Source organism: Pleurodeles waltl, chromosome 5 (assembly GCF_031143425.1).
Source record: "Pleurodeles waltl isolate 20211129_DDA chromosome 5, aPleWal1.hap1.20221129, whole genome shotgun sequence".
NCBI lineage: Eukaryota > Metazoa > Chordata > Amphibia > Caudata > Salamandridae > Pleurodeles > Pleurodeles waltl.
Genome location: NC_090444.1, coordinates 756,311,683 through 756,334,585, shown reverse-complemented (window position 1 = coordinate 756,334,585; position 22,903 = coordinate 756,311,683). Strand labels below are relative to the sequence as shown.

Below are 22,903 nucleotides of genomic sequence, written 5' to 3'. Positions count from 1 at the left end.
CGGAGTTGCAGGGGTGCGACGGGTGCAGTGGCACACGTCGCGATTTTCACTGTCTGCAAAGCAGACAGTGAAAATCTGTATGGGGCCCTGTTAGGGGGCCCCTGCACTGCCATGTGTGGCATGGGCAGTGCAGGGGCCCCCAGGGGCCCCACGACACCCGTTCCCGCCATCCTGGTTCTGGTGGTGAAAACCGCCAGAATCAGGCTGGCGGGAAGGGGGTCGGAATCCCCATGGCGGCGCTGCAAGCAGCGCCGCCATGGAGGATTCCCTGGGCCAGGGGAAAACCGGCAGGAAACCGCCGGTTCCCCTTTTCTGACCGCGGCTTTACCGCTGCGGTCAGAATAGCCCAGGAAGCACCGCCAGCCTGTTGGCGGTGCTTCCGCTGCCCTCCGCCCTGGCGGTCAGAGACCGCCAGGGTTGGAATGAGGGCCTACATGTTTATTAATTTATAGACACCAAAATGATTTTTAAACAATCCACCAGAGGGTTCCATGGATATAGATTTTACAAGAAACAAAAAATTAGGACTTTAACTTAACAGCCAGCATTGGCAAATTCAACAAAGAAAAACGTTTACACGTTGGAATGCAGTTACTTTGAGCGACCAACTCCAGCAGGGAGCCAGTCATGGGGACCAACAAGGTTCAACAAAACTGTTACCTCCTCAAGAAAAGCAGTCTCCAATCCAATTTCATTTCCAGTGTAAATTGCCCCTTGCCATTAACTTCTACAGAGTGGTCTTGATGCAAGGGATAAAGGATGCTGAAGATACTCAAAGATGCTGAAGATGCTGTGCAATCAACAGGGGTCTTCCTGGGGCTACTTCTTGTTCCACGGTCCTAGTAGGGTGATGTCATTCTGGACAAGGAGTCGATGTCCTTTGAAATCCTCTAGATGTTTGCAGAAGTCCAGTCTCCTTTGGGCTGCCACAGCGATTTCATTCTTCTGGTGATAAATCTCCCTCTGGCCATAGGCACTGGAAGTAGGGGTGCAGGGGGCGCTGCTGCATCCCTAGGAATAATCATGCTGGAGTTGGGAAGGTGAATAGGCTATAAAGATGCCTTTAAATTTAGTTGTTATTGTGTCGCATTTCTGTGCTTTCAGAGAGAGTACCCAAATGTCAAGCCATATCTTATGACACTGCTGCATATTCATTTATCACGGCGACTGGTGCGTACTTTTCATTCTCTGACTATCAAATGAGAGAATTTTGTAAAGTGAACTGTGACAGCTTTGCTGCAGTACAGAGTGTGTGAATAAAAAGACTGTAGGGTGTTATGTGCAAACAATATTCACTGAAACCCTATTTCAGCACATTGTCATTTTATTCGTAAAACTGCATGTCTGTGCAAATTCATTGGCCATTTCTATGAAACATACCCTGCCTCTAAATAGCAGTGCTCTTCTACACCATACTTTCCTTCTATATTTGTGACAGTGTGCTCCAAAATGCACCCGACTACATGCCACACACTTGACACACTCCTGAGGAATGGGCTCTTTCTATGATAGCTGGAGTTTTCACACAGTTCCAATGACTTGGATGCTGTAACATTGATGGCAGTACTCCCACCCTGAAAATTGTTTCAGCACCACTGCTTCTGGCCAATCAAGTCATCTGTGAGAAAAGTGGGTGTATTATATGGGGCAGTTGTGCAAGCTCACAGTCTAAAACACTTACCAACCAGTAGGTTTTGTTTTTGAACCATTTGGTTCTACCCTGGGTAGGTTTGGCTCTGAGCAGTCAGGCATACCAAAAGGAACAAGTGACAAAGCATTTAAACAGCACCAAAACAACTGAAGACAAAATACACAAGACACTAAAGAAATCCAACACCAATCATAAAAATAGGTTTATTTTTATGTAATTTTAGACCAAAAAAAGATTCGCTGGAGGGTTCCGGGGGTAAAGCATTTACAAGATGCAGTAAAAATTGACTTTTTACTTAACCACAAACAAGCGTTGGCAGATTCACCTAACTGACACTTCTGAAACGTTTCCAAGAAAAACCTGAGGTTACTTTGAGTTAGTTTAGGTGACTAGCTCTGACAAGGAAGCCTGTCAGGGGGACCAGTAGGCCATTAGAAACAGCCACCTTCAGAGAAAAAGCAATCATTGAGCAGATCCAGGCGTTGCATTTCCTTGCATAGGCTACTAAGGAAGTGGTCCTAATGCAAGGGATACAGGATGCTGGAGATGCTAAAGAATGCTGTGGAAGCACTGCTGCTTCCCCTTGGTCCACAGGAAGCATGTAAGGCACACACTCACAGTAGTTGGGACAGTTGAAGCGGTCCTGGCCACAAGGGTCGACATCCCTCAAAGTCCTCTTGAGCATGGAAGAAAACCAGTTCCAACAGGGCTATCAGTCAGCTGATATTGCGGTCACAGTGGAATCCTTCCTTGGGTGATAACTTACCTTCTGGGTGACCAAGCTGCACCCCGACAGCTCTCCCGGGTTTGAGTCCCTGGTGCTGCACAACAGTGAGGAGCAGAAATTTAAAGACCTGGGCTACAAACACACCCCAGCTGGCTTCTTGAGCTGTTGTGGCTCTGTGCCGCAAACAGGAGATCAGCCAACTGACTGTTGGAATCTCTAGCTTCGGCTGGGCTTCAGTGTTGACTTCTCCACAATTAGGACACAGCAGGCACAGTCCCTCCTCCTTTGCTAGCCACCAGGATCAGCAGGTTAAGTCAATGTTGTGTGGCATTTAGCTACCCCAGAAATCTATATTCTGTCCACTCCTAAGATAGTAGAAACCTTCTCTGGGTCGCCGGGGCTCAGTAATTCACCCCTGGGGTGTGGTTACCTGTGGGTTATATACCCATGAGTGAAACTGGTTTTGCAACTGGCATCCTCTCTCTGTCCCTGCTGCCAGTCTATCTACCCTGGCAATAGAACAGCCCCTCCCGCGTTTACTCACCATTTGCCCTTCAATGGTAGGTTCTCCTTTGAAGCTCACCTTTTTGACTAACACCTGTGTGACTTCCTGCCAGGGAGCTGTAACACACCTCTCCCTCACAAGCTTCTATTCACACAACTCCCCAGGAGGGCAGAAGACTGTGAGGACAGTCTTTATGTGTAACTGTATACAGGCACTGGAAACTTTGGACAACCTAAGTGACAACTTCTAAAGTTGCACTTTGCTCACCATCAAATTCAATTTTACCCTATATTGGATTTAAAACACTGATCCTTTTGAAACCTTGCAGTACCAGCTTTAGTAGTCCTATTCAAAAGTTAGCAGGTCTGACATGTCAACCTGTAACATTGCACTTGCCAATGGGGCCACTAGCCTTTCCACAGTAAAAACAACAATTTTGATTTTTTTGGTGCTCAAACGTAAAATTACATGATCAACCTTCTGTTACACAGCACACTGCCTTAGGGCTCGACAGGCCTACCTTAGGGGTGACTTACATATATACAAATTGGAGAACGGTGCTTTGCCATTACCATACGAGTCCAACTTCTACTGATGCCACAACGAATCCCGCCAAAGTTCTGGCATTGGCTTTACCGCAAGACAGATTGCATTCTCTCCACTCCCATTTTATAACAAATTTAGACAATGATAGTTGCTAGAAATTGGGTTACTGGTTGACTGGGGTGTTAACCCTGTTTAAGCAGTAACCACAATCTGAGTTAGGGTAAATCACAAGCCCACCCTAAATTAACCTGTGCTCACCCTCTAGTAGCTCGGCACAGAGAATTCAGGCTTAAGAGGCGATGTGTGAAGTATTACTGCAACACTTCAAACAGTAAATCAGTGAAAACACGATACAGCAAGATACCACACCTGGTTAGGAAAATATAACAATGTAATAAATAAAACAAGACAAAAATTACAAAAATCGAATAAGTAGAACTTAAGATATGAATTTAAAAAAAATAAACTGCAGTATAGTGCCTAAAAGCGCAAACCACCCCTATCTGGTTGCACTGGGCCGGGTCAAAGTCAAAGCCGATTGTGATGGAACACGGGTTGGATGCAGTCACAAATTAGTCCAGCTGAAGATATACCTTCCCAAGAATTAGGCCAAGAGTCCTGTTTGTGGGGAAGAAGATCGCAGGGAAAGTTGCGATGGCTATGGTCGGAGGGACGTGAATAGCCAGCTGTGCCTTGGGAATGGGTGGGCTGGAGCCTCGCACCTGCGAACGCTGATATTTGCTTTACGAAGAGATGAACTTGTGGCTGCTTGTGCTGGATTTCCAGGCTTGTGGTGAGGTTCCGGAGTGAACGGGCCCATTCGCAAACAGCCCAGAAGCTTGTCTTAAAAAGCTGTAAAGCCCAGGTCCTGAGGGCCGACAATTGGAGGTCAGATACTCATTGAAGACTGATCCAGGAGCTGTGGGGAGCATGTTAGGTCCCTGAGGCTCAGATCAGGAGGCCAGCAGACTAGTCCTTTGAGTCACCCTGGGATCCTAGGAGCAAGATGGAGGTGAAGGTCCAGGTCTTCTTCCACAGGCATGAGGGCAGCAGGCAGCAGGTCAGCACATCAAGGCTACAGCTCCTTCGGACTAGCAGTCGAGCAGAGTGACTGTCCTTTTAGCAGCACAGCAGTCCTTCCTGGCAGAGTATCAGCAGGTCCAGAAGTGTACTGAGTTGGTTGTGATAGAGGTCCAGTACTTATACCCAGGGGACCTTTGAAGTGGGGGAGGAATCAAAGGCATGCATTTGAAATGCACAGATTTCCTTCCCTTCCTGCCCTGGCTCCAGACTCACTACACAAGCTTATGCAGCCCTTTGTGTGTGAACAGGACACAGCCTATTCAGATGGAAGAGAGGCTGTGCCCAGCCCCTCCCTCCCATCCTGCCAAGGATAGCCTGTCAAGTCTCATCAGGTGACACCAAGGCTCCCACTATGTGTGGCTGCCAAGGAGAAATACTCAAAGCCCAGCTGTCACCCTATCCCAGACATGTGGTCGAAGCCAGGCACCAAATGGCTAAAGTAAGAGAATGCCAACTTTCTAAAAGTGGCATTTTCAAAATTACAGTTTAAAATCCAACTTCACTATGAGTTGTGATTTTAAATTGTGAATTTAGAGACACCAAACTGAAAAATGTATCTCTTCTGGGTTGTGAATTAAAAGTATAAAATGTAATAAGGTAATCTAGGGTAATCCCAATGTTACCCTATGGGAGGGATAGGACTTGCTGTAGTGAAAAGGGAGATTTTCATTACTAGGACAGGTAAAACTAAAAAGTATATGTCCACCCTTTTAAACGGACTGCACTTCACCCTTAGGACTGTCTAGAGCCTACCTTAGGGGCGACTTATATGTATTAAAAAGGAAGGTTTTGGGCTGACAAAAGGTTGACTTTGCCAGACCGACATGGCAGTTTAAAACTGCACACACAGGCTCTGCAATGGCAGGCCTGAGACATGTTTAAAGGGCTACTTGAGTGGGTTACACAATCAGTGCTCCAGGCCCACTAATAGCTTAAAAAATACAAGCCTTGAGCACATGTAGTGCACATTCCTAGGGACTTATAGGTAAATTAAACATGACAATTGGGTGTAAACCAATATCACCACATTTTAGGGAAAGAGCGCAAGCATTTTAGCTCTGCTTAGAAATGGTAAAGTGTTCAGAATCCTAAGGCGAACAAAAACAAATTCAACAAAAAAGGGGGGTAGAGGAAGAGATGGCCCTGCCGAAAGAGCCATTTCCAACAATAGCAAACAGGGTGATGGGTTTTCTCAGCCCTATACAGACGATAATTGGCATGAGGACTTGCAAGACGCTAGCAGGCTGGATACCTGCTCAGAAACAGACCTTTTCTCTCCTCCAGGACCAGCCACTGGAGAATCAACCTACTACACCATGGATATGCGTAGAGTGGCAAAAGTGCTTGGCCTCCACCTCCCCACCATGGAGGTGAAAAGAAATGTACTGGCTGAAGTCTTGCTCCCTGACCAGACTGCTTCTGAGTTTCTTCTCCCATTCAGTAAGGCCTTAACAGATACCCTTCTAGGGGCTTGGGCTAAAACTTGTACTCGTCCTCTGGTGAACTGTCAGATTGCCAGGCACCACTGTTGTGCACCGGCTGATCTGGCCTGTTTTTCCAGACATCCCTCTTTGAAGAGTCTTGTGGTATAAACTTTCATACTAACCCCAACAATGTCCTGATCATTTCCCCTAATTGGGAACCCTAAAAAGTAGAGATGTTCAGGAAGAGGTTATTCTTCTCAGCCAGCTTGTCCCTCTGCCCCGAGTTCACTAATGCCTTCTGTCTGCAAAGTCATTTTACCCACGTCCTTTCGGACTTGGTGGCACAAGCCCCCCCACAGTGTTCCAAAAGACCTTCAACATCTCACAGGCAATTATGCAATTCAGGACAGTTGTAATTTGGCTATGTTCACAATTCGTTAGGGCTTAGACATCACCAAATCTGTTGGGCGGGCCATGTGCACAAGTGTTGCTATTTGCTGCCATGCTTGGCTTCAATCCACGGGGTTCTCAGGCAACGTCCAATCCCCGCTGATGGACATGCCATTTGGTGGGGCTTACTTGTTTGGGGGGAAAAAGGCTGACTCTTCACTTGAGCATTTCGAGGAGAGTAGGGCCACCTCTCAATCTCTCAGCCTGTCTATCCAGCCCCGCCAGCAGCAGCAAACATTTTGTGGCTTTGGTAGAAACAATCCCTTCTGTCAGCATATTCCACACCAGCAGGGAATCCAGCACTTTCGCTGTAGAGGCCATTGGGGCCACGCAGCTAAGGTCAGCGTGCCCCCCAGTCCACCACCCCCTCAGCTGCCCCATCTGCCAGACCCCTTTAGTGATGCTTGCAGGGTCACAGCCAACCAGTTGGAGACAGAATCCACTGATTCTATACAGGTTGGCAAGCAGTCACATCTGATCACATCTGATCGGTGGGTCCTCAAAATTGTCTGCAAGAGTTATATTTTGCTCTTTCTTTCATCATCTCCACTGCACATTCTGTCATCTATCCAGTGACTGACAGTGGGCCATCTCTCCATTTTGTAGCAAGCACTGCTGTCCAAGGGGGCTATAGAGAGGGTGTCATTGTCAAATCTAGGATGTGGTTGCTATTCCCACTAGTTTTTGGTTCCCAAGGGTGGAGTTCTTTAGCCTACTTTAGATGTGCACCTTCTAAATTGCTCCCTCCAAAAGGAGAAATTCAAGATGCTCACCCTGTCCCAGGTTGTGTCCCTCGACCATGGAGACAGGATGGTGACGCTGGACCTGCAGGGTGCATAGTTCCATGTTCGCATTCCTGCCAGGCCAGCGGGGCTACCTGCGGTGTGTGGCGGGAAAGGATCAGTTCCAGTTAGGTGTACTCCCTTTTGGACTCACCAGCGCCCCTCAGTTTTTCACAAAAGTGAAGGTGGTGGTAGCAGCACTACTTTGGAGGTTAGAGGTGCCGGTCTTCCCCTTCTTCAAAGACTGACTGTTGAAGGCGGGCCCACCCCCAGGCAGTCGGCAACCACCTCCAGACTACAGTGAACCTCCTATCGTCCTTGGGGTTCACTATCGACATGTCAAAGTCACACCTGACTCCTCAGATGCTCTCTTTCATCGTAGTCGTTCTGGACAGTTAGGTTTCGTGCCTTTGCTACAGGAAAGAGAGTCTAGGACATTCGGGCTATGATACCAATCTTTCAGCCTCACTCCTGGATTCCAGTGAAGTCAACTCTGACCTATAGCTTTTTGCATCCTGCTGGTCGAGATTGCCAGGTAGCATATGCAGGCTGTGTAGTGAGATGTGAAGTCCCAGTGGGCCCAACATCAAAGGGACCTCTTTGACCACTTTCAGATTTCCAAGGAGACTGTGAAAGGCCTGCAGTGGTGGTTACTTCATCACAATTAGGTAAGGTGGATACTCCACTCTATACCCCACCCAGAACTGACAGTGGTCATAGATACATCGCATCTGAGTTAGGGCTGCCATTAAGCAGAAGTGGAGATCAGAGTCCTCTTGTCTCCAGCCGAGTCCCAGCTGCACATCAGCCTTCTGGAGTTGAGAACCATCAGTTTGGCATAAAGCCTTAAAACTATCCATCAAGGGGAGGATAGTTGAGGTGCTCATTGACAACACCACCACCATATGGTATTGAAACAGGGCAGGATGGGGTCTTGAACCCTGTGCCAAGAGGTGCTGCACCTCCGGAAATGGCTGGACTGCCAGGGAATTTCCCTAATGGCAAACCACTTGACAGGATCTTTCAACACCAGGCGGGTGGAAGGGGGGGGATGGGCCATTAATGCGTAGTGGATCATGAGTAACAATTGCACCCGGAGGTGGAGCAAGGCCTCTTCTGCGAATGGGGAGAACCTTGGCTTGAACTATTATTTGGTGTGGCTGTTGACAAGGTCTGCCGGCACCAAAGTCAACCACAACTAGAATTATCGCCTATGGCGTACCAATAAGTGTTCACCCAGGGGTCATATTGTATGACGCAGAGTTGTATGACCACTAGTCCTTATGCCCTGATGAATTTCCCTGTAAGTCTTGTTTGCCAATTAAACATGCTGGCCATTCTCAATAAAGTGATCTAAATATGTTACACTGTTTTTAATCATGAGCCTTGGCATAGAGTAAAATTTATGTGACGTGTCTTGTGTGACTCATTTTTACTTTATTTTGAAAGGAAATTATTACATTTTTTCCCTTTTTTGAAGACCTACGGGACGGTGATGTTCTCTTGTAACGTTAATTAGTAGTTATACACATTGAGCACCATTAGTAATGTTTATGGTGCTTGGTCCTCGTGTTACTATAGGGGAGTGGTGATATGATGATACAATCCACACAAACAAACAAACAATCCAGACAAACTTGTTCTGCAGACGCAAGCATCATTTCTACCAAAAGTTGTGCCCCGTTCCACAACTGAAAAACCAACACCTTGCTGGCATTCTATGTTCCACTTAACCCCAGTAAGGAGATGAAGAGGCTCCATCATTTGGATACCAAAAGAACACTCACTTTTTATTTTGATTGTACCAAAGAACACCAGCTGAACAATCACCTCGTTGTGGAGTTCTCTGGACCAAAAAAAAGCAAAGCAGTACAGAAGACAACCATCTCCCACTGGATCATGCCTTGCATTTCGATCTGCTACCTTTGCCAAAAAACAGACTCCAGGACCATGGACTTATTCTACCAGGGTCAAAGCTGCTACCACTGCGTAAGCTGTTATTTTCTCATCCTATTCATCCATTTTATTGGGTAGATGTTACTTGGTTACAAATAAATGTTGCTTTATTTAGTCTATCTTTTTCACAGTATGTTGTTGTAGGAAGATGGCTATCTATCTAGTGCACTAAAATGAAATGCACTGTGCAGAGAGTCCCAAAGGCTTGCAGAGGCAGAACTAGATAGGTCTAGTGCTCTTTTTGTGGTAGTGTGGGCGAGGAGTTAGGCTTATCAAGGAATTGTGTTAAGCATTTGTTGTACTCACAGAGGCTATTAATGAAATACACTAAATCTGAGACCAATTTGGAAAAATAACAGTTGCTTTTACATATGCTTTGAACCAAAGAACGTCATTATAAGGTAAGCAGTTTTATATCATTAAACTTTGCTGTTTTGAAAACTGACTCTTTTCCAAGTCTTCAATGTTAAGTTGTGGGAGGAAAACAAGAGTGCAGTTCCACAGGTAAGTACACAACTTACAATCTCATTCTTCATGGTTTTACACTAGCACTGGGCAAGTTTCAGGTTGCAACCAAGATCACAGTGGCACGGGGGCAGCTGGGTGCAGAGGTCAAAGTCGGATTTGGTGCCCAATGTAAATCAATGGAGACGGTGGAAATGAAGATGTGCTGCTCCCAGGTAAGTACAAGCGGTGTCAGAGGTTGGTCTCCTGGTGTTGAGGTGAGCGCCGGCGGTGAAGGGGGGCCACAAGGCAGCACCAAACTTAAAGCCTCAGCGGTACAGGGGTGGCCCAGTTGCAGAGTGCAAACACAGCATCTGGTGCCCAGTGCTATCCAATGGAGACGGGTATCCTCTGAAGCTCTGCTGACGGGTGAGTAAAGCGGGATCAGGGGTCGATCTTCTGGAGTTGAGGTGAGTACAGGGGGGGCACAAGGCAGCACCAAACTTACACCCTCAGCGGCACAGGTTCGGCTGGGTGCAGAGTGCCAACACAGCATTGGGGGCCCAGTGTTATTCAATGGAGGAGATCAGTTTCAAAAACAGGCTGCAAGCTCTGGCCAGGAGGTCGGCTGAGGTGAACCCACAGCTGCCCAGGTAAGTAGAGATGCCAGGGGTCGTAGGGACACCGATGGTCTAGTTCCCCTCGGCCCAGGGGCTCCAGGTGCAGGGGTATCTTTTGGCATTGGAAACAGCTCACTGGGCACGTCGTGATCAGTGGGATATTTCAGCTTCGCTGTGAAGTCCATCAGGGGTCAGCCCACAGAGGACTCTTGGTCAGAAGCACTGGGGAACCTTCACAGGACTGATGGGCCACTTGGACCCGAGCCGGGGGGCTCGGGTGCAGAAGTGGTTCCAAGTGGCAGTTTCGCTGTTCCTCATGCAGACATCTTCTTCTTCTTCAGAGATGGTTTCTTTTGGACAGGTCTGCCATCCATGGTAGTTCTTGGACTTTATCGAAGTAAGGCAGTCCTCCCAAGGGTTTTGAGGTTGCTGGACTGCAGGACAAGTTGTCTTCTGGGTGCAGGTTCTTTTCAGGCTGCAGACCGGCCAGTAGGGCTGGGGCCAAGTCAGTTGGCGTCCTCAGTCTTCTCTACTGGGTGACTTATGTGTTGTCCGTTTCTTCTTAGGTTGAGGTGAATCTGATTCAAGGGTTCAGGGGGGCCACCTAAATAGTGAATTTAGGGGCATTACAGGGGGTGCCAGGCGTATAGCCAATGGGCTACTCACCATAAGGGTGTCTACACCTTTCCTAAGACTTTGGAAAATGGGCATAGCCCTAAACCTATTAGGAAATGAAAAAGTGTTCAATTCATCTTGTCTACCCTAGCAGTGGGATTGGCATGAGGTGGGCACTCCTCCTAATTTACCTAATTTTCCCGGCAGTCCTGCTGCCAAAAGTGGGGTCAGAAACTGGGGGTCAGCCTCCTCCACCATTTTGAGAGGCCTGGGTCACATTTCAAAGGCAGCAAGGCCTTTAAAGCTCCCCGCCCTGGAATGTCTATCCTTTCTTAGTAGAGGAGGTCACACCTCTGCCCAGAGCGGGTCTTTGTTCTGAGCCCTCAAGAGCATTGGCTTTCACCTCAGGAGGACAGAATTGTCTAAAGTGCCTGTACTGGTTTTGGCCAGTCAGTGCCCACTCTAGGAGTTGGTTGGTTTTCAGGGGGCACCTCTAAGGGGGCCCCAGAGTGCATGACTGGTTTTAGTCGGGGTTTATTAATACGAGATGTTTGATAACAAACATCCCTATTGTCAGTGAGGCCATCATGTAGCAGGGGAACTCGAAATGACCACTGTCCAGCATATGTACTTAAAATGGCTTTACGATTCACTTACTATGTCTGAGAATCAACAAAGACATAGCAGGGGCATATCTGCTCATGCAGGTATGCCCTCATATGTGATATAATGCATCCTGCCTTTAGAGCTGGAAGGCATGCTTGAGGGCTGTCTTACAAATATTGCAAGCAGTGTAAAGGGGACAGAGCACACACGTTCTGTGCCATGTTGTGTTTTCATTTTGGTTCTGCACAAAGACATGCAGCCTGCAAAAGCAGCACTGTGTGCACTTAGTGAGGCGGTCTCTGATGGTCGCACAATTTGTGCTGTAGCTTTGAGGGGGCTTCCTTTGTTACTCCATGCCCTAGGTACCATGGGTAGCATTTACTAAGAACTTAAAGTGGTAGCTAAATGTTTGCCAATTGGGAATAATAACTGTGCAGTTTTGGGGACAAAAGATCTGGCACTGGGGACCTGTTTAGCAGGGACCCAGTGCACTTTGAGTCGAAATTGCACCAGAAGCCAGGCAAAAAGTGTGTGTGTGTGGAGGTGAGGGTGACCATGTCAAAAGAGGCACTGCCCTACTATTGCTTATTGTAATTGGTTAGATTGAATTTACGTTCAAAACGTTCCACCACATTTTCTCTTTTACCCCTTTGTCTGGATTTTTGCCTGGTACTTTAAATGGATCAATTAAAATGGAAAATGATAGAACAGGATACCTTTCTCAACACCCTGAAGTTGTATTGCGCTGAGAAGAATTATAGTCCTGCTCATTTTGTGACTACTGAGAATGTAATGCTAGAGAATTTTTTATTTTCAAGTTTCTGCTGCAGAGCTTAGATGACGGAAACCCACAACAGGAAGTGATCTGGTGTTTGTCTCTTAGAAGTGGAAAGAAACTGAATTCATTCTTTTAGAGCACCAAACTAACGCATACGTAGCTGCATCAATGCCAATGCGAATATTTTCTGAGAAGCTGTTGCTGGTCAGTCTGCAGTAAGGACAAATGATTTTCACAAGGGAATGAATAGTGAGTATTGAGTGGACTGAAAAATGCAATGAGTTGTGTGAAATCAGAATTGTGGCTAGAAGATGGATGCAAATGGTATGGGTGTTCTGTCAGCATACAGTCACACTCTGCCGCACAGGAAATCCTTCCAGCTTCAAAATTCAGCTATGAAACCTTTGTATTTAAGTAATCTGTGCAAATAATTTCTCATAAAAGTGCATCGATTTTGGTGTACATATTACACACGTCAACATCTTTCTGAGTGTTGCAAAGGTCTGCGTGGTACTTTTGTTTTTCCTATGACATATTATGCAGGTTCAGCTCTCTGATATTTTGTGGTGGCCCCTACTGTTAGCGTATGCATGAGTGACCTCGTCCTCTTTTCAAATGAATACACAAAATTATGCATGTTTCTCTACCCAAAATGCCATTTTCAAGATGTAGCAGTCAACTACGTTTGTACATTTGTAATCAGCGGAATAATCTTGCTATGATAACATTATAATTTTACAAAGCTAATAAGGGGTTCAGTATGAGTGGCCCTTTATTTTCTGATCTCTGCCCAACCTCCTCTGTACACAGGCATCATCAATACAAGCCTTCTGGTAATTACAGTCACCCTAGAAAATGTCCTCAGGTCAAACCTGTAAAATCCAGTCACTAACAATCTGAATATTAGCTACTTGTAAAGTTAATTTCAACTAAAAATTGGTTACCTTGTAACAGCATAAAATCATCTTGATCATTTTTGTACATTAAAACTGGACCTTTTTGTTACCAGAACAAAGAGGATCCCATGTTACAAAGCAGTTAGAGAAAGAACATGCCAATCACCAGACACGTTTTTCCCTTGACACTAGCTTTCTTAATACATCAGTTGCTTCACACGCAATTGTGTTATCAGCTCCGGCATCCCTTTAGTCCACAGTCAAATATCACTGAAAATATTGCATAAATGTTCAGCTGTCTGGTGAAGCAAGATGTGACATCTCACATATAGGGGGTCATTCTAAGTCTGGCGGGCGGCGGAGGCCACCCGCCAGACTTCCCCCCTCCAAAATACCGCTCTGCGGTCACAAGACCGCTGAGGGTATTTTGGCTTTTGCACTGGGCTGGCGGGCGACCGCCAAAAGGCCGCCCACCAGCCCAGTGCAAAAACCCTTCCCACGAGGACGCCGGCTCAGAATTGAGCCGGCGGAGTGGGAAGGTGCGACGGGTGCAGTTGCACCCGTCGCGAATTTCACTGTCTGCAATGCAGACAGTGAAATTCAAAGTGGGGCCCGCTTACGGGGGCCCCTGCAGTGCCCATGCCATTGGCATGGGCACTGCAGGGGCCCCCAGGGGCCCCACGACACCCCATATCGGCATCCTGTTCCTGGCGGGTGAACCGCCAGGAACAGGATGGCGGTATGGGGTGTCTGAATCCCCATGGCGGCGCAGCGAGCTGCTCCGCCATGGAGGATTCAGAAGGGCAGCGGAAAACCGGCGGGAGACCGCCGGTTTTCCTCTTCTGACCGCGGCTGAACCGCCGCGGTCAGAATGCCCTGCGGGGCACCGCCAGCCTGTTGGCGGTGCTCCCGCCGACCCTGGCCCCGGCGGTCTAGTACCGCCGGGGTCAGAATCACCCCCATAGTGTTTCCCCTTTATCGTTTACTTGCTCTGCTTCACAAATCTGACAATGAGCAAGTGGGTGCATACAGTAATTATTTTTCTGAAATTGCATGAATAATATTGGCAACTGCTGCAGAAGGCAAGTAAGGACATTACAATGTTGAGAACTTCATTGAGATAATGTAGTGCAGAGTGTTAAATGTTACAATAGGATTATTGAACCAGGTGCACTGTTGCTCGACACAGAATGGGACATGGAGTTGTCCACCTTTAGAATGTTTAGCAGAAACTCCAGATTTCAATTATTCCATTACAAAGGGAAATGTGGGGTATATTACAACCCACAATCACTATATAAAATAAAACTGGAGGCTGCTGACAGATGTCTTACATGGCACTCCAGTGCTAAGACTTATATTCACATGTGGTGGCCTACCAACATTGCCAGAATTCTGGGAGATGTTGGTAAAGATGCTCTCAAAATAAACTGACAGGAGTCTAACATCTAACCCTAAAACATGTCTACTGGGACAGGGACTGACTAAAAAGAAAAGTAAAACAGCTACAGGACTTCTACATTTGGGACTCAGTCTAGAAGAAAATCTTCAGCATGTTGAGGAAATCAAGGTAGGACAGAGTGTGGGCTAAGGGATGAAGAATCTACAGAAGTGGATTTAGGCTGAGTGTGAAATCAGTGGTGCAGAATTTAAAACAGAAGAAGCTGGGGGAACAAGGGTTGATCTGTGGTTGGTTTTGCTGACCTTGGTAGAGTACCTCTCAGAAGGACTGCCACCGTAGAGGAAGTTATATGAAGAACAACCTCGATGGCATTAGATACGGCATGCACTTCCAAATCAACGTGTAGCTGCATAAGATCGATTGGAATGCGGATGAAGACTGGATTTGACTTAACTTCAGTTTACAACCTTATTCAAGTAATATGATGATTGCTGCTTGACTAAACTTGATGTGTGCTCATGCAATTCAACTTCAGTTATTACTGTGCCTTTGATTACTGTTCCTATCTGGTTTAATGGGAATTGTGGTAGCATATTGATAAATACAATGGTTCTAGAAACAATAAAGATAAAAAAGAAGTGTGGCAGAGGCATTCCAAATAATCTATAGTCTGCATAGGGCAAAAAGGGAGGCACCCATGAATAGTCCATGTACGACAGAACCAAGCAGTGCTAGCCCATGATACTGTTTACTCTGTAAGGGAAACAAATTCCTATGATTCAGCAGTTCCTGAGAGTCAAATATTTTTTGGGAACATGAGCTCTCACTCTCCGTTTGGTGACATGCTTCATTGGGCTATGCTCCTCGTCAGGCCGGCATTTCAAACCCTGACGGGCCCCACATGGGGGCTCTTTGTCGGAGATCTTTTTGATAAATAATGTGTGGGGAGAAAATAGGATAAGGTCTAATCTCCCCGGTACAAAAAAAGAGTTGGTATCTATCACTAAACCTCTCAATTTAGAGTGTAGTGAATATGATTACAGGCTCATATTTTCTCCCCACACACTTGTTTTTAATCATGACAGAGGTTAGATACTTTAATAAATTATATTTAACCTCTAGTCATTTTTAACAGCACTTTTTCTTTTTCTTTTTCATAACAATCCTACACCAATTTACACACTGACCGGCTATTATTTATCAAAGAATCTCCGGCAAAGAGCCCCCCGTGTGGGGCCCGTCAGGCATTGCAGTGCCGGCCTGATTAGGAGCATAGCCTAATGATGAAGCATGTCACCAAACGGTGAGTGAGAGCTCATGTTCAAATTTTTGACTCTCGGGAACTGCTGAATCATAGGAATTTGTTTCTTTTTTTGGGGGGGAACTGTGTATACTTTCTTGTTGTTTATATATCAGATGGGAGTATTATACACAAGACCAGGACTTTGTTTCCGAACCTCCTTTATTAAATTTTTTCTAGCCCCTCTTTTTTGGTGTTTGATGATACTCTGTAAGGGAACCAAGGTTATGTATAAATGGGACAGAATGTGCTCATGAAACGTAGTTAAGCTGGTTTACCTGGAGTAGAAGGGAGAGGTCAGGGTGCATGATCTTCCCTAAGTTTCTTACTTTGCTTTTAGTGGCCCGGGAAAGTCCTAGTTCAATCAACCATTGGGCACTGGAGTGGTGAATTGACCATTTCCTGTTGCTGAATATATATTTTTGATTTTGATGAATGAATGTTAAGGTGGTTGTGTGGCATTCATTGGCATTGGCCTGCCTTGGGTGCAAAAGTTTAGACCTGAAGGCTTTTCTAGTATGAGGAACATCTGGTTGCTGTCACTTTGGTTGTAGGATTAGTTGTTAAAGTATTTGATGTTGTTCAGAAGAGTGCAGAGGAATGTGTAGAAGAAATAGGGTGTGATGGAACCTTGGTGGATCACTGAAATATGAAAGTGAGATTCTTTGAGTACACGTGACCATTTATGCAGCCTTATCCAACAGACCCTGTCATTCCAGGATCACTTAGTTTCTGTAGTAAAGGCTGTGATGTACTGTATTAAAGCCTGCAAGAGGTCAAGCTGGAGGGAAAGTGGTGGTCCTGTTCTGCTCAACAGTTGATTTAAGGTAATCCCAGACGGTGGATCAAAAATGTTTCTGTACAGCAACAATGGTCTGTTAGAAATGGGATCTCTAGTTGGCAGTAGTTTGCAGTGGTTTGCACTCTGTCCAAGTAGAGAACCTCACTCTAGTCAAGGTAAGGAAGTCAGTCACGCAGCTAAGTTAACCCCTGCTCACCCCCTGTCAAGCAGGCAGGTTTATCTCAGAGGCATTGTGTAAAGTATTTGTTTCTGAAGTTGCTATGGAGCTGATGTGCTTAGTGTCTTCTTTGTTGTACCAGAGCTCACTTCCAAGGGCCCAAGAACTGAAGTTGGCATCACTTGGCAAGTCAGGACTCTCAGCAAGAGAGCCCAGGGGCGCTGGTAGATTAAGTCTTTCATTGCCCTGATACTTTTTAACAGGAGGCAAGCTCAGTTCAAGCCCTTGGAGAATATTGGAAACAGGATGTAGAAAGCAAAGTCCAGTCCTTTCACTCCCAGGCCAGAAGCAGCAAGCAGCAGACCAATACAACAAAGCAACAGGCTGAGTGGCAGTCCTTCCTACAGCATCCAGCTCTTCTTCCTGGCAGAATGGCCTCAGATTGTCCTTAGTCCAGAAGTGTTCTAACTATGTGGTGTCAGAGGTTCAGTACTTATACCCACTTCTGTCTTTGAAGTATTCAAACTTCAAAGAGAAGTCTTTGTAGTGCACAAGACCTTGCATTTTCCTGCCCTGACTTCAGACACACTCCAGGGAGTTTTAGACTGCTTTGTGTATGGACAGACACAGTCCTATTAAGGTGCAAGTGTCAGCTTCTCCCGCTACTCTTGCTCAGGAGTACCCATCAGCCTGGTGATGGGCCATCAGAATATGGAGGGCACACCTCAACTCCTTTTGTGTGGCTGTCTAGAGTGAATGCACAAATAGCCCAACTGTCATCCTGACCCAGACATGTATTCCACAGACAAGCAAAGGCACAGAATGGTTAAGCGAGAAAATGCCCACTTTCTAAAAGGGGTACTTTCAAACCTACAATTCAAAAAACAACTTCACCAAAAGATGTATTTTTAAATTGTGAGTTCAGGGACCCCAAACTCCACATCTCTGTCTACACCAATAGAAAATTACACTTAAAATATATTTCAAGGCAATCCCCATGTTACCCTATAGGAGAGATAGGCCTTGCAATAGTGAAAAAACTAATTTATCAGTGTTTCACTATCAGGACAGGTGAACCACACCAGTACATATCCTACCTTTTAAATACACTGCATCCGGCTTATGGGGCTGGCTAGGCCTACCTTAGGAGTGACTTACATGTAGTAAAAAACAAGGTTTGGGCCTGGCAAGTGGGTGCAATTGACAGGTCAAAATGGCAGTTTAAAACTACTTACACAGACACTGCTGTGGCAGGTCTGAGGCATGTTTACAGGGCTACTGATGGGGGTGGCACAATCAGTGCTGCATGCCCACTATAAGCGTTTGATTTACAGGCACTGGGCACACACTGCATTGTACTGGGGACTTACTAGTAAATCAAATATACCATTCATGGAGAAACCAATCGCCAATACATTTTAGACAGAGAGCATATCCACTTTAGCTCTGGTTAGCACTGGTAAAGTGCCCAGAGCCCTAAAGCAAATAAAAGCAGGTCAGAAACAATAGGAGTAAGAAGTCAAAACGTTTGGGGATAACCCTGCAAAAAGAGGCAGGTCCAACATGGTGGAATCACGCTTAAGAGTCAGATAGTTTGTTTGCCATCTTTGATCCGTTGCCAATCCTTCTAAGCTTCATATGGTTGGAGGGGTCTAGGCCTTCCGCAGATAGATTAGGCATGATGTAGCATGTCATAGAACCATTGTTGAAGTTGTCACTGATACGGAAATGACTCTTGTGTACACTAATATCTCCAACTACCAAGCACTAATGGCAGTTCTTTTTTACTGTAAGTAGTCATGTTCATGTGTTCTTTGCATGGGCGCCTCCATCATTAGCTCAACTCTTCTGAAATTTATAGCACTCTGACATCAATGATGTAGGAAAGAAACCTCTTTTTGGCATGGTTACTCCCACTTTTGGCCTGCTGTCAGTGTGTTTTGACTGAGTTCACTGGGATCCTGCTAACCATGACCCTAGTGACTGTGCTCTCTCCCTCTAAATTTGGTTGTTTTGGACATTACACACCCAACATTTGGCATACTGGTGCCCCCATATAGGTCCCTAGTATATGTTACCCAGGTACCTAGGGCATTGGGGCACCAGGGGTTCCCCGTGGGCTGCAGCTAGTATTATGCCACCCATGGAAACCTATATAAAATGTGTCTGCAGGCCTGCCATTGCAGCCTGCTTAAAAAGGTGCATGCACCCTTTCACTTGAGGTCACTGCACCAGGTCATTGTAAGTCACCCCTGTGCTAGGCCCTCCTAGCCTAGCCCAGAGGGCAGGTTGCAGACACCTGTGTGTGAGGGCACCCCTGCATAAGCAGAGGTGCCCCTATAAACTCCAGCTCAATTTTCCTTGACTTCGTAAGTGCTGGGAAGCCATTTTATTATCCATGTACTGGACACGGGTCACTATCTATGTCCAGTTACATAATGGTAACTCTGAAACTGGGCATGTTTGGTATCAAATATGTCGGAATCATACCCCAATACCTTTGCAAGTATTGGTTGTAAGATTCCATGCACTCTGTGGGGCTCCTTAGAGGACCCCCAGCATTTCTCCTACCAGTCTTCTGGGGTTTTCCGGGCAGCCCGAGCTGCTGCCACCCCCCTCAGACAGGATTCTGCCCTCCTGCTGCTTGACCAACTCAAGCAGAGGAAGGCAGAACAAAGGATTTCCTGTGGGAGAGAGTGGCAACACCTTCTCCCTTTGGAAATAGGTGTTACATGGCTTGGGAGAGGTAGCCTTCCTAAGCTACTGGTATACTCTGAAGGGCACATTTGGTACCCTCCTTGCATAAACCGGTTTGCACCAGTCCAGGTACCCCCGGTTCCTGCTCTGGTGCGAAACTGGACAATGGAAATGGGAGTGACCACTCTCCTGTCCATCACCACCCCGAAAGTGGTGCCCAGAGCTCCTCCAGGTGGCCACTTGTTTCTACCATCTTAAATCCAAGGTGGGCAGAGGCCTCAAGGAGCATCTGAGTGGCCAGGACAGGCAGGTGACATCACAGCCCCCTCTTGATAGGTGTTCACCCTGCTAGGTGGCCAATCCGTGTTTCTGGGCTATCTAGGGTCTCTCTCTTGGGTGCGTCCTCAGACTCGATGTGCAAGATTCCAGCAGGATTCTTATGCAATATTTACCCTTCCTTCTGGCCACTGGAACTGCAACTGGACCCTCCAGGACCGGCTGCATGGATCTCCTCTCTTCCAGAGCTGTGTGGATCCTGCATCACGGTTGGTAGTCTGGAGTGGTCCCCTCTACCAGCTGTCCAACTTTGAAGACGGTAAGTCCTTGCCTCTCCACGCAGGATAGTACCCTCTTGCACGATGTCTCTTACAGCTACCAAGGCTTGTTGGTATCCCCTCCAAGGGATCTTCAGGCTCTGTGTAGCCCCAGCCCCCAGCACTCTTCCCCTTTGGTTTCTTGCAGTCTTGCCTGGGTCTTGCATTATCCTCTTCTGAAGTCCTTTTGGTGGGTTTGGGGAGCACCAGGTACTTACCTCTCTTTTTCTGGTTGCTGGGGAGCACTCTGGTCTTACCTTTTGGGGTTCCTAGTTCCTCCAGCTCCCCTCTACCGATTCCACTTCCTTGGGTGGGGGCCTCGACTTTTGCATTCTATTTTTGTAGTATATGGTTTGGTCCCCCACTTGGACCTTCAGTACTTATTACTGCTTTCACTATTTTCTATTGCCTTTTATGCTAATTCCTGACTTCTAATGTACAGATATTGGTGTGTTTACTTACCTACAGTTGGGGTATTACCTATATAGTATTTTGTTAATTGTGTTACCCTTATAAAGTACTTTTATTTTTGTAACACTGTGTGGTTCTTTTATGTGTGTAAGTGCTGTGTGACTACATTGGTATTGCATAAGCTTTGCATGTTTCCTAGATAAGTCTTGGCTGCTCATCCACAGCCATCACTAGAGAGCCTGGCTTCCTAGACATTGACTACACCTCACTAATTGTAGATACCTGGACCTGGTATAAGGTGATGACAACATAGATGCTCACCACACACCAGGCCAGCTATCTACAAATGGGAGCAAGCTTCACAGGTGTTCCAGAAAACAAGAAAAAGAATAAAAAGTCAGTCAGCAGTTATTACAATTATTGAAACGCTCCAGTTAGTATGAGAAAAAGGTTTTCAAAATAAAGTTGTTTGCAAAAACAGATATGACTGTGTTGTAACATTCAAATTGTTCCAAAGAAATGCACCTCACCATATAAAAACCTTGGATTATTACCTGCATAAAAGCATAGGAGGCCATTATTGAAAAAAGACATCTGTTTTTCTGTGAATTAGATAAATGTGTTTGTTGCATTCAACTTTTAGTGAGTTTCTGTGGACCTGATATGACACCCTTCAAATCTGCATACTTAATCGTAAGTCTGAGTTATTCGATTACAGCAACTCTGCTGTTTAAATGTATTTCTCTTTTGTAATATCCAGGTTTCCTTACGTCGACAACAGATCAGCGAGAAACTAAACGAGTGGGTCATTTTCAGTGAGAAAAACAAAGAGTTATGCGAGTGGCTTACCCAGATGGAGAGCAAGGTGTCTCAAAATGGGGACATTAGCATTGAAGATATGATTGAGAAACTCAGAAAGGTACCACCATTTTGTTTTACTTGATTTCACTAGCGCAGTTGTCCTAGTATATGGTTGCTGACAGAATTGAGCTACTCATAGTAGTAAGCACTGCTTATATTTGATTATTGTGTTTTTACTACGGATCCATTCAGTGATATATGATTTGTGAATATTGTTCACATCACTGCACATCACAACTTGGAAGGCCACGAAGAAGGATCAGAGGATGCACAAGAAACATTTCATGTGGGGGGCGAGTAGTAGACCAAACTGTAAAACACTGCGCAGGAAATGTGGAGTAGCTTTCGGTAGTGCTGCTGCCGTCTCAGGTACTGGGGGAATGTTACTTTGATGAGGGAATGGTAGACACCTGGTTACCTTCTTCCAAACAGCACTTAAAGGGGACATGATTAAACATTCATTCAGAGCACACCTAGTGTTGGGACCATGTTACAGGGCTGGTTATCATGTTTTCCTGTAATACCAGGTTCAAACTATTGTATTGTAACTACCTTCATTAGATGTATGTGACACCTTAAAACAGGGATCTTCAAACTTGGGAGTGGGCCCCCTAGGGGGCTTCAAGTGATCTCAGGGGGGAGCCAGGCTCTGGCCAAAATAAGCATTACACAGATAACAGTGTTTTGTTTTAAGCAGAAACATGTTATACCATTTAAAAAGGTAACAGTACTTAACTGCAATGTTTATATATGTCTAAACCTATTTAAACATTGCCATCTTTATAAAATATGTGTGAAATGTTCCATGGGGGGGCCCAATGATTTTTATTTTTCAACAGGGAGGGGGTAGAGGGGTGGCATTAAAAGGTTTGGAGACCACTGCCTTATAAGCTGAATAAGACTGATACCAACGGGACAGCGAAATCTGCATGATGGTGGGAGGAGGCTGCCTCTTTTTTGCATATCTCCTGCCTCTGTGATGAGGTTCATGGGTACTGGAAGGAGGTGGTGCCTAGAGTTGAGATGGCAAGGGAGTCACAATTCCCTTTACTCTTGGAGCCTGCCTACTGGGAGTGGTGGTGAGACCCAGAAAATGAAAGATTCCTTATAGGTTTTTACAGCTCGCACTCCTCATGGCCAAACGGTGGGTGGCTGTCAGGTTGATGGGGTCCTGTGTGCCACAGACAAAACTTTAGATTAAAACTGTGCTTGAGTGGGGGATGAGGAGGAGCAGCTCCTATGTCTGTCCAGATTTGATGCGAAAGCTCTTGAAGATGTGGAAACATGGGGGCTGCTCCTGGACAGATCCATCTCCTTATGCAGAGGAATCGCCAGGGGTTCAAGTGCCAAGGGAAACAGGAGGGGCAAAAGAGAGCCATGCTGAGCACCTCTCCCCACCATCCAGGTGTCCAAAATTTCACCCCCACCTTGATACGGACCATGAGGTCCAGGTAGAGCAGTCACACCCAATCCCTCAAGACCATCCCGAGTCCGATCCCCTGAATACTGCCATTACATAGTGCCAATTAGCAATATCAAACACTTTCTCTGAGTTGACTGACACTAATGCCATGTCTTGGTCCTCCTCTGCTGTCCC

General features: G+C 46.1%; 1 protein-coding gene across 2 annotated transcripts in view; it reads left to right on the top strand.

Moving 5' to 3' along the window:
* Positions 1–22,903, top strand: part of SYNE1 (spectrin repeat containing nuclear envelope protein 1) — a 1,478,055-nt gene that overhangs the window by 1,260,525 nt on the left and 194,627 nt on the right. For both annotated transcript variants that reach the window (XM_069234720.1, XM_069234721.1), the window contains one exon: positions 21,206–21,364. In XM_069234720.1, the coding sequence (XP_069090821.1) occupies positions 21,206–21,364 (159 nt within the window). The remainder of the gene's footprint in view (positions 1–21,205; positions 21,365–22,903) is intronic.